This window comes from Saccopteryx bilineata, chromosome 1 (genome assembly GCF_036850765.1).
Source record: "Saccopteryx bilineata isolate mSacBil1 chromosome 1, mSacBil1_pri_phased_curated, whole genome shotgun sequence".
NCBI lineage: Eukaryota > Metazoa > Chordata > Mammalia > Chiroptera > Emballonuridae > Saccopteryx > Saccopteryx bilineata.
Genome location: NC_089490.1, coordinates 212,631,831 through 212,644,509, shown reverse-complemented (window position 1 = coordinate 212,644,509; position 12,679 = coordinate 212,631,831). Strand labels below are relative to the sequence as shown.

General features: G+C 35.0%; 1 protein-coding gene across 6 annotated transcripts in view; it reads left to right on the top strand.

The window, feature by feature from the left end:
* Nucleotides 1-12,364, top strand: part of RGS7 (regulator of G protein signaling 7) — a 476,419-nt gene extending 464,055 nt beyond the window's left edge. For 2 of the 6 annotated variants that reach the window (XM_066235205.1, XM_066235187.1), the window contains 4 exons: nucleotides 14-103; nucleotides 1,914-1,967; nucleotides 2,699-2,779; nucleotides 11,672-12,364. In XM_066235205.1, the coding sequence (XP_066091302.1) occupies nucleotides 14-103; nucleotides 1,914-1,967; nucleotides 2,699-2,773 (219 nt within the window). In that variant the 3' untranslated portion in view covers nucleotides 2,774-2,779; nucleotides 11,672-12,364. The remainder of the gene's footprint in view (nucleotides 1-13; nucleotides 104-1,913; nucleotides 1,968-2,698; nucleotides 2,780-11,671) is intronic. The other 4 variants (XM_066235224.1, XM_066235210.1, XM_066235196.1 and 1 more) reach the window with 3 other exon arrangements.
* The last annotated feature ends 315 nt before the right edge of the window (nucleotides 12,365-12,679 follow it).

The window sequence follows — 12,679 nt, the reverse complement described above, 5'->3', positions numbered from 1 at the left end:
TATTTCTTTTTAGGAGCACATTTACAAATTGATGAAAAGTGATTCATATCCACGTTTTATAAGATCCAATGCCTATCAGGAGCTTCTACAGGCAAAGAAAAAGGTATTGGTTCTTTGTGACCTTTTTAAATCTAATTCTCAGTTATGATGATTTAAAGTGGCTGCCTTTCCTGAGCCCACGGGATTGGACAAATGGTAAGTGAACATGCTCCAAGACCCACCCCCACACCTTTGCATTTGATAAAAGCCATTTAAGGTTTTTTTGTTTCTGTTGGTTGATTGCTTATTTTATTTTTTGTTTGCTTGTTTCTGTAGATGTTCTTGCTTCACAAAGTTTTTTTAGAAGCTGTTTTCATGTTCATGGTAGCCTTCTATTTACCTAGTTCAAGGAAATCAAATATTACAATAAAGAAAGGAAAAGAATAATGTTATTAGGTCAAAAACTGGAAGAGGGTTTTCTTTGTTCACTAAACTAGACTATATGTTTTCAGCTGCATAATCCATAACTAAAAATATTTATTGTGGCCCTGGCCAGTTGGCTCAGCGGAAGAGTGTCGGCCTGGCGTGCGGGGGACCCGGGTTCGATTCCCGGCCAGGGCACATAGGAGAAGTGCCCATTTGCTTCTCCACCCCCCCCCTCCTTCCTCTCTGCCTTTCTCTTCCCCTCCCGCAGCCAAGGCTCCATTGGAGCAAAGATGGCCCGGGCGCTGGGGATGGCTCCTTGGCCTCTGCCCCAGGCGCTAGAGTGGCTCTGTCGCAGCAGAGTGACGCCCCAGAGGGGTAGAGCATCGCCCCCTGGTGGGCAGAGCGTCGCCCCTGGTGGGCGTGCCGGGTGGATCCCGGTCGGGCGCATGCGGGAGTCTGTCTGACTGTCTCTCCCAGTTTCCAGCTTCAGAAAAATACAAAAAAGAAAAAAAAAGAAAAAAAAATTTATTGTTTTTAATGATAGGTGTCAAAATGTAGTAATGTTTGCTTCTGAATATTTTTCACTTAGTATTTATCCTGAATCACTTGGTGTCCCCACAATGAATTGTACACGCCTGACATAGTATACAAGCTCATTTTCGAAGAGTTGTGGTAGTCTTCGTTATTCAATTAATGTTTATAATTAGTCACAACTGTCAATAACACCCTATATGTCATCCATATAACAGGGTATGGAAAATCTGGATATGAACATCAACATCACTTATTATTTCTTAAAATTAAAGGAGTTCATAGCTTCTTGAAATTCTGAGATGCAATTGTAATTTTGTGTAATTCATGATCATCATATAGGCTAATGGGATTTTTCAAAGTCCATTGCCTTTACAAGTGGAAATAAATACTCTAGACACACTGTCCAATACAGCAGTCACTAGCCACATGGGGTTAATTTTAAATTCAAATTAAAGTTATTAATTTTTAATTCAAATTTAAATTAATTAAGATTACTTAAAATTCTAGCCAAGTATTAAGTACTCAATGATCCAAACTAAAGGCTTCTGAAATATTGGACAACATATAGTGAAATTTCCATCCTTTCAGAAATTTCTATTGAATAACAATGCTTCATAAAATTAATATTGTTATCAGCAGCAATCTGACCACAACAGAAAATTAACAAGAATGCCACTAGATTTTCTAATAGACTTTGCAAATGTCAGCATCACAACATTACAGATCTACTTAATTTTAGCATAGTTTAATTTGGCTTAAAAATCACACCATTTCATTTTCACAGGAAGTTTTGGGGTTTAAAATAAAATCAGTACTAAAACAATTAACGGCAGCTCTCCTACCAGGCCCCAGTGAGTTAGAACAGGATTTAGTGTTGCATCATTTCATCTTCCTATCTTTTTCTGCTCCGTTTTCCTTGCCTTTTTTTTATGTTCCTTGTTTCCCTTTTCCCCACCCCATCCCACACATGTAAGTCGGAACACTCAATGGATCGCAGAACATCTTTTGAAAAATTTGCACAGAATATGGTAAGTCTTATTTTTGGAGGAATTATAGATCATTAAGTTCAATTAAGAAATTTCCCCAAATTAAAAAAAAATTTCCTCAGTTTGTAACCCCATTTTCGGCCTTGAGTCCTTTGACTTAACAGCCAAGGTATTGCCTTTATTCAAATTCAGAACTTTGTTTCTACTTATCTTGTCTCAACCCTTTCTAGAGTACATAAAGATGTCATACATGGAAAACTACATGTATCAAACTAAGTTTGGAAAAGAAGTATATATTATATAAAATGAAATAATTATTTTTTTTATATTTTTATTTTTATTCACTGTATCCCTTTCTTTATTAAAGACAGTGCATAGAGTTCTGTCTTTTCATTTGGCTTTTCCTAAAGCTTAAAATATTAAGAACAATGAAGGCTTCTGCTTCTGCAAGGAGAAGATGACCTAATAAGCAATTTAAAGCCTCTGTATGAATGGTGGTCGGTGAGCAGATATCACCTTCCCGCCCCAAAAAACACACTACCATGCCTCTGTTATACTTTATTTTTTAAGAAGCTGTTGAAAATTGTTGCCTAAATCTCCCGGGAGAGGAGTCATTTTTATACCACAGTTTCTTAGTATCTTGCCATGTGTTTTGGTGATATCTTTGTTTGTGGGATTCTTATTTTATTTTCTTTGTATTGTGCCAGTAACTTTGGAAGTTTCTGACATTGTGTAAGCTCAAACTAAAGCCTTCAACACATTTATTTTTATAGGGAAGAAACCTCCCTATTTTCCCATGCCATAAAAACTGTACACCAACACTGAGGGCCAGCACTAACCTGTTATGAAAAGAGGTAGAAAAATCTTGGTTTATACTCAAGTTTGTCTGCATTGTCTGTTGAGTTGCGTGATTAGTTCTATGGTGCTGTGTGTGTGTGTGTGTGTGTGTGTGTGTGTGTGTTGTGGCTTTTGCTGTGATGACTCGTCAAGTGGGGTTGTATGTGTAGAAAACTAAGCAAATTGGATTCAACAAAGATATGGTATTTGTTTTTAGTTTCCTTCAAAGATCTCCATGGTGGAGAAAGTTAATCAGTTCTATTTCTGCATTGCCAGTTGTGACTGTGCACAGAGTATTTGAAAAACTGTAAAAAACAGTATATACTTTGAACATTCAGTGTGATTGCACAAATTAAAGGGCTGGAAAATGAAGAACTCCAGGAATTCATCACACTATAAACTTCACAAAATTTTGTCTGGCTTCATTAGGATCTCCGACCTTTAATATCAGATTTTCCTAAAGATATCTTATAAGTCACCGTGGGAAGATAACGTAAAAAAAATGCCTCAAGATTTTGGTGGAGGAAGGTGCACAGTGTTGGATATCTTGTTTAAGAATTGTTTCAAATGCATCCTTTTCTAATATAATGCTGACAGAATATTACTCCTGAGACTAGAATGGAAGTTTCTGTGATATAAATAAAATAACTTAAGAAAGAAGCAAAGGGGAAGCAAAATGGTTGTCTTTCCTCCAATACCAGCTTGATTCTGACCAACTTTCCCAGCTCTTAAAACAGCACCAAAATTGTTTGTTTATTTTGATGTTTTTAGATTCCACATATAAGTAAAATCTATGGTATTTGTATTTTTTTGTCTGACTCATTCACTTAGCACAATACCCTCTAGGTCTACCCATGTTGTCATAAATGATAAGATTTCATTATTTTTTATTGCTGAATAATATTTTATTATATATTACATATTATATTATATCTCTATATATATATGTATATTCCACCTCTTCTTTATTCATTTATCTATGAATGAACACCTAGGGTGCTTCTATATCTTGGCTATTGTAAATAATTCAGCAGTTAACGTAGGGGTGCATATAAGTTTTCAAATTAGTGTTTTTTACTTTTAGGGGGATGAGTGGAAAATGTGAAGGGGAATAAGAAGTACAAACTTCTAGTTATAAAATAAATAAAAATAAATAAATCACTAGGATATAATGTACAGCACAGGGAATATGGCCAATATTATCTTAGTAACTTTGTATAGTTACAGACAATTACTTGATTTATTGTGGTGATCACATTGTAAGGTATATAAATGTAGAATGACTATGTTGTACACCTGAAACTATATGCTATTGTATGTCAACTATAATTTTTAAAAATAGTACCACATTGGCCCTGGCCAGTTGGCTCAGTGGTAGAGCATCGGCCTGGCGTGCAGGAGTCCTGGGTTCAATTCCCAGCCAGGGCACACAGGAGAAGCGGTATCTGCTTCTCCACCCTTCCCCTTCTCCTTCCTCTCTGTCTCTCTCTTCCCCTCCCACAGCCAAGGCTCCACTGGAGTAAAGTTGGCCGGGACGCTGAGGATGGCTCTGTGGCCTCTGCCTCAGGCACTAGAATGGCTCTGATTGCGGCAGAGCGACGCCCCAAGATGGGCAGAGCATCGCTTCCTGGTGGGCGTGCCGGGTGGATCCCAGCTGAGCACATGTGGGAGTCTGTCTGACTGCCTCCCCGTTTCCAGCTTCGGAAAAAATACAAAAAATAAATAAATAAATAAAAAATAGTACCACATTGTTACATACTGCAAAGTTTAAGAAAGGATCAATAATAAATAAGTGGCCGAGAGGACTGATTCTCTACACCTTTAATCAAAATTTGTACATCAAATACCAATGATAATCCTGACATGTGCTTTGTCTTGAGAACTTGTAGATGGTATAGACCTTAATTGCTAAGGTACCTAATGATATAAACAAAATGTTATGATGTACAAGAGAATGATAAACTATGAGTTGGTAGAATGGGTAATGTGAGAATTTCCAGAGGAAGTTACAGTTAATTGGATAAAATAAAATTTCACTAAGCCAAGGAGAGGAAAAAGGCTGGAGTTACTGGAAAAAGGAAGTTGAGTAACATTGATACACATACACACAAATATACATATACACAACATATTAATAAATTTCAGATAACCTTCAGACACAATTGTTTAAGGTTAATTCTTTTTTCATTTAGGCAAATTAAAAGTAACAATTTTCATTGAATATTTTTTTAGGTAGTCCTCTAAAGAAACAGTAAGGAAATTAGAAAGGCTCTATGAATTTCTCAACATTACAAATTATTGCATTTATTTAATAGTCCTGAGAAATAAATTTTTATTCTGAAAATTACTTATATAAAAAATAAAAATATATGATACATCATTCTATCTTATGTGGTAAGTTTCTACTACAGTTTCCTTTAACTTTCTATTCTTGTTTCTTTTTTTATTTAATTTATTGTGTTTACATAGATTCTAGTGTCACCCCGAATGCATCCCCCACCCCCATATTCCCCTCAACATCTCCCTTGCCCCTCTCCAAACAGCTAATTTTGTTTATTTCTTTTTGGTTCAGTGTTCCTCCATGTTATGATTACTTTTAGGATCAGCAGTTGTGTTAGGCATCCAAGTACATATATAATAAATTTTATTGGATACTTTTATAGAATCAATAAAATAATTTTAACACAAGATAAAGAATAAGTAATATATTATCACTGGATAGAGATAATGGAGGAAAGATGGAGTTTAAACAAATGTTTTAAAGGAGGTCTATGTGCAGGTAAATACAGGTAGACTAAAAGATAGACAGTATCCAAGAAATTTCAACTTAATCTGGTCTTGAAAATTAGATATTATATTCATTATGTTACCTATCTTACAAGTGAGAAAACTGAAGGGTTAGAAGGAGAACATAATTTGCCCAGAATCACATGATTTATTTTGTTCCTAAATTCTTTCTCTCCCCACTGATCACCTTGCTCCTTATGACATCCTCCTCTGGAATCTGAGTCCATTTTTGATTAACATATACTTGTAGAAATTTATTCACATGCTCCAGCATATTTTTACAACCTGGCCTGTAAAAATAGCATTATCACAAGAGTTTCACCCAAGGGTCAAAATGTGTTGCTAGACAGTTCTTCCCAATACCATTGGTTTGTTGGTCACTGAGACTAATAAACTCTTAGTCATTTTAGGGAATAGTTATAATAAACAGCTAACAGTTGCAGAACACTTTTCAATATTTCAAGGACATTCTTTACTTTTTGTTTGTTTTGAGTTTTGTTGTTATTTACATACACAATGATCTTGATCTTGGGAGATGATCAAGCAAGCATAACCACGCTTTTACACATGAACAAAGTGAGGAATAATGAGACAAGGTCACTTCACCAATATTACAATCATTGAATGTTAGAAGCAGGACTTTAATTACATTCCTCTATAGGTTACTCATTTTCTTTTTTATTATACTGAACACTGGAGGGCTTAGAATAACTCACATTTTTATGTTTTACCTTCTCCTTGAGTTGTTATCTCAAGAAATTTCTTTTCCTGTGATTTACTCTTTTATTAATTTTTCTTGACATCAGCGAAGTCTCCTATAGTCTTTCAAGGGTTGCTCTGTCCTCTCATTCCTTTAAATGTTATACTTATGAAGCTGAGTTCATTCTCATTGACAAAATTCATACGTTGTACTAATTGTAACAGTTGTTTTCTTCTTACATCATCATCATCAAATCTGCATTAATTTTTCAACCATTAAATCATTGTAACATCTGTCTTCCCCATAAACCTTAAGGCAGAACCAATAGGAAATAAAGGCAAGTAAAATCTGGAAGGATTGATTAATCATATCTTCAATCAAAATTCATAAATTAATGCCAACTGTCTTACCTCCTCTTCTTAGTTTATGTGAGGTAGAAATTAAATCAGCCTGGCTCTGGCCTAGAAAAGTGAAATGAGAATTAGAGGAAGTTAATGTTGAACTCCCAGAAACTCATCTACTCTATTACCCTATTTCAATAATGCCAATTTTCTACAGAATGTAAAAGAGTCAGTAGAAAAGATATAATGACCACCTTGGCTTCCCCTTCCCCTCTGCTCAGGTGTTGTTATGCTAGTGCCTTGGGCTTGTAAAGTATGCTCTGGAGACTGCAACAAATTACCAGAAGTTATGGAGCCTCTGTGAAAGAATTTTAACAGGACTAAGTTGGCTTTGAAATCTGTTGATCTTTTGGGAGCAGATCTGTAGTTAACTCTGTAACTCATTAGTTTACATATTGTTTAGCACACATGTAAATGTAAATAAATTCTGTAACTTGTTTGGAGTGTTGAAAATGAAAAACATACAAAACTTCTTCTAGAATATTCTTTTGGGTTAAATCTTATTAAATTCTTTATCAGAGCTCATAATGGAGTCGCTGACTAATACAGCTTCTGCAGGTTTCATATAAGCAACAAAATGTGGTTAAAAGAACCCAGGCCTATAAGTTTGAATGGTTACTACTTCGGATTGAAACCTGGTCCTATGTTTTCTTCCCATATGAATTTTAAAAATTCGTCAATCTGCTGAACCTCAGTTTCTTCTTCTGCAATCTCTGTACCCAGAAACAGCCCTCAGTAGTACTTTGCACAAATATTTATAAATATTTAAGAAATGGGATTACAGTTTAAATATGCTTTTGAAATATGCTTTATTTACTTAAATTACATCATAAACATTTCCATGTCATATCATATTCTTCTACAAGACTCTACTCATTGACTATATAAAACTTTTCTGAATGCATATACCCATAATGTATTTTTTCAGTCCTCTGTTGATGGGCATTTAGGCATTTATTTATTTATTACCATTATAGATCCAAGTGTGATGAACACCCAGAGAGTTAAATATTGACTTTTTTTCTTATATTATATTTATAAACAATTGAATTGCTTGGTTATATGAAATGCAAAATCATGAAAGATGTCTATTTTTCTCTCTCTACATTTTTTCTAACACAAAGGTATACAATAGAGGGAAAATAACATTGTAGTAGGCAGGAACTGGACTTTGTATTCCTGCTTTCCAAAATCACTTTATTAATAAATATTATGCATTAAGAAGAGGCTTCCCTTACAGATCAGTCCTCACTCTGTGAAGAGTGGTAGTCACTTTTACAATAGACTTACTTAATCTTACACTGCCTGTATTTATTTTCATGTTCCTTAATATCGTTTTCTACCATAATGAAATAGAGACAAACCTTAAAGTATTCAGAAAGGTTGTTTTCTAGATTGTATTTATACTAGTGAAGCAGCAGTATAGTGAGACTTCTGTGGAGTTAGTGAGAACCTTGATTTACATAAAGATCCCTTAGAATGAAGCAGATATTGGCTTCACACAAACATTTATCATGCTCACAAGCAGATTAGAACTGTGAGGAAGAAGGTTTTTATTTTTTGTCTGTGCTACTTAAGGAGAACTTTGTATGTCTTCTTTTCTGGTTGAGTGCTGTAGATTTTATTGCTTTAGATTACAGTTATATTTACATAGACAAACTATGTTAGAAATTTCCTAGCACACCCTAAGTAAATATAACTTATCAATTTGTCATTGATCTTACCAGAGATATTACCAGAAAGCACATAAAGTGTGTCTGGACAAGGATGAACTCTTTTCTCCTCTTTCTTCTCTTATGGACCTAAAGCTCATCTCATTTTTCATTTTGTTGTCGACATATTGGTTACCCATCTTGTTTTATTGAAACTGAAGCTGCTCATGGTGATAACTTGCCTGAGAAATCAATTTCAGGTTCCCTGCAGCATGATGAAAATCGATCAGTATGAAATGTCTCTGACTAAGTAGCCTATTTAGTTTGGACAATATATTTTTCCTATTCCCCCAGTAGCATCACTAGTTCTTATACAGCCATTCAAGTTCTATAAGATGTGTATTGCATAGTGGTTTCTGGTCAGAGAAAACTCAATCAAACCCTGAGGAATGTTTTGAGGTTGCTGTGTAGACAGCCCCCAGTGGAAAACTTCCCTCTCATCACTACATATGCCAGAGGCAGAAGTTTCACCACCATTTCCCAAAGTACTATTTTGGTATTTCACCACCATTTCCCAAAGTACTATTGAGGCCTTGGGTTTATGCCAGTGACTATGAGTCCCTAGCTGCCTGTGTAGCTGGAGATCATCCTGGGAACTCTGTGTAACAAGTTTATAACCCAGTAGGTCCTGTGTGTCCGAGAACTACAGTATTCTTTTATCAAACAAAGTAAAAATTTATTGAGCACCTACTATGGGTCAGGGACTTTGCTTTCTATCTGTGAATACAGTGATCATGAGACAAAGCTACTACTCTTAGGAATCTTATAGTTTATAAGAAGATAGGAACAAAAATAACTACTGTGGGGATGCCACAAACATGTGCACCAAAATTGGTTCATTTTTCTCACAAACATTAACTATTTAATGACTAGAACTAGCTTCCTACTGACTTATTTATTTAAATTGTAATGTTTTTTTTTTCCTTTTCTCTCTATTTTTTTAAGTGAGAGGAAAGGAGATAGATAGACAGACTCCTGCATGGGCTCCGACGGTGATCCACCAGGCATCCCCATCTGGGGCCAATGCTCAAATACTGAAATATCCTCAGCACCTGAGGCTGACTTGCTCAGACCAACCTAGCTACCCTCTGTACCCAGGGCCACTATCTAACCAATAGTGCCACTGGCTGTGGTAGGGGAAAGGAGAGAAGGGACAGAGTGTGGGGGAAAGAAGCAGATGGTCGCTTCTCCTGTGTGCTGTGACCGGGAATCAAATATATTATTATTTATTACATTTGCAAAGATGACAGTAGTTTCCACAGTCCAAATAAAAAATAATTATATCTGAGCTTCAAATTTTTTCCTATTTTAATATAACTATTTTGGTTTTTTCAAATACTTTGAACCAAATTACATTAATCTGTAGTTTTAAAAGAAAGTTTTATTTTAACATCTTTCCTTTTCTCTATTATATAAAAAATTACTCTTATGCCTCTACCAATATGTAGTTCTCACCATTCCACAAATAGCATTAGAAACAGTAAGCACTTTTAAAAAAATACATTATTCAGCTTCAGAATGAATGCATGTTTATACATTATATTAATAGCACAAGAGAATACAATAAAAAATATGGAATATAGTATAGTCTTTAAGTATAGAAAACCAATATTTTTATTCTAAAATTGTTTGATTAACCTACTATTGAGGTTTGGGGTGGAAAAGTAGTATAATTGCAGTTTCCAATTCAAGTCTTGCCCTTATCAGAGTCAAAATAGTGACTATGGGTCTTGGTGTCCTAATGAGAAAGCTTATAACAGTAATAATAACAACAGTATTCAAATAATGAGATAATAGCCAACATCAACAGACTATATAGAATGTTCCAAGAATAGTTTTGAGCAATTTATATCATTCTTCAGAAAAAGCTCTTAAAGTAGGTATTATTATTATCCCTATTTTATGGATGAGAAAAACACAAGTGCTACCAAGAAGAAACAAAATACATTTTGTTTATAATGCCAATATAAAAGGTAAAGTATGCCATAGTATTAACATTCTGCCTTTTCTTTTATTATTTGTCCTCCCATAAAGTAAAGCACCCTTTAGTGAGGAAGACCTTTGTTAAAGTTTGACATCTTCTGCCATCACTTACTGAAAGCTAAGTCATAAATTATTTTCCCCCAACTAAAAGAAAGCAGGGCTTAGTTTCCATTGCCACTACTCAAGTCAGCAAAAAGGCCTTTGTCCATTTTTGTACAGTGTGTAGAGAAATCTTTATTTTTGAATTAGTAATTGTTTCTTAAACATGTTCTTTTCCCTAAGTGTGGCCATGAGTGATGATTTCTCTCTCAACACTACCTTACCCCTTCATTAAACTCTGAGCCACATTAGGTAGTAAACCAACACTATTGCTCTAACTAATGTATTATTAAAATATTGTATTTCTTTAAAAATCTTTTGATTTTCTCTTATGTTAATCTTTGAAAAGTACAAATTCCATTCAATAATCGGGTGATCTATTTTATACTGGAACATATACAATGAAAGATGAAACCTGAATTGACAATCTGCTATCTGTTCTGAAATTTTTGATTTCTTATCTTTCTAGAGTATTTGTAATTAATAGAGAGAGTTTTAGGTTTCAGATTTCCCCCCAAAATGAATATGTATTCTAGGTATTAACACAATATGTGGAATCACAATATATGGGATTTTTCTGGGGTTGAGGTTGGAGGAAATCAAGTAAGAAAGGGCAGGGAGATACCTGAAGTTTGAAGTAGAAGCAAAGAGATTTTTATCTTTAGGTGTACAGTTGGCATCTTTCTCTCTGTTACTATATAGGATAAGGGCCAATCTTGAGTTTCTGCAATCACACCATCAAAATCACACTTTATTAAATAAAATCACACTCTATGCATATCTAAATACTTATAAATGCAACACGAATTCCAGCAATTGAACAAGAATGCATTCACATTGCTGTCTCTAAGAGCAGCTCACTAAGTTGTGTTGTAACATGTTTATAACCAGTTGCTAACTTAGATGTGGCATCATTGCTAAGCCTCAATGGAATGTTTCTGGACATGTTTTATGAGTTGCTAATCTGTGCTGTGAACCCATCAGTCTGTTTGCAGTGGGGAGGAAGTGGGCAGGAGGGGTGGAAGGATGGAAGGAGGGAGAATCATTTTGTGTGATGTGTTGGTTGGGGTGGGAGGGCGAGGTTGGTCATGACGTTTGAACTAAGATGTACTTTAAGGGTTCCATGTTCACCGTTGCACAAAAATAAGCTGCAGTTAGTAGATATTGCTTATGAGCAGGTTTTCAGTGATCATACTGTTTTTCACCCTTGTTTATATTTTTCCTCAGGGGAAATCTGTCACGTCAAAAAGGTTAACAAGCCTTGTTCAGTCTTACTAAAAGGATCATCCTGTAGCATGGAAGCCAACTGAGTTGTTGCATATACTTTGTAGCTTTCTGTTGTTACCTGGAGCAGAGGACATTAGACCAAGATATTGCATGAGCAAAGGACCTGAGTTGTTCTTCCTTTGTGTGTGTTAAAGCATTCCCATCTCCAAGGGACTCTACCATCTCAATGCCTCCATTTCAAAATGTTGTCTGCTTACTTTCTCCTTTTACAAGCTGGATCTGTGTCCTTTCCTTTTTCTCAAGTTCAAGTGCAGTAAACCCTTTATTTTATTTTATTTTATTTTATTTTATTTTATTTTCCCTTTCTCTTTCTCTTCAAGCTTCTACTAAACACACAATTCACTGTAAATTCAATCAGTCACAAACTGGAAGAATCATAAAAGATAAACAAAGCATATATCAATAAGTATGCACATGGCTTCACCTTTATAAAACAATATATTAGCACAGAACATTTCATTTCACCAACGTGCTCACAGTCAGACAGGCATAAGCTCATTCATATCTATGTTTGTTGTCTGTCTATTCTCATTTAATGTTTCTTGCATTTATTTTTATACCATATTTTAAAAAGAAACACCTTTTACTCCAATGGATTAAAGTTGATTCCTTCTCTGTAAATTTGTGTATGTTTATATTGTTGTTTTATCTTTCATTAAAAGATGCAGAAACTTATTGCCTTTGTAACTTTTGACTTTGGTGATAACTGAAAAAGAAAATGCTCAGAGAGCATCAGCAAATGGAGAGTAGCAATTTAAACTATCTCCCTGAAAGTTTATTTCAGGGTTTCAAGATAAGCTTGGATGGTAGAGCAACCAAAAACAGATTAAAGATGTTCAATTTGGGGGCTAACCCAGGACCAGGTAGATTCTTTTTCTTCCTTGAAAAAAACAACACAAATCAGATTCCCATGTTATCAGAACAATTTGCAGGTCTTCCTGCCTCATT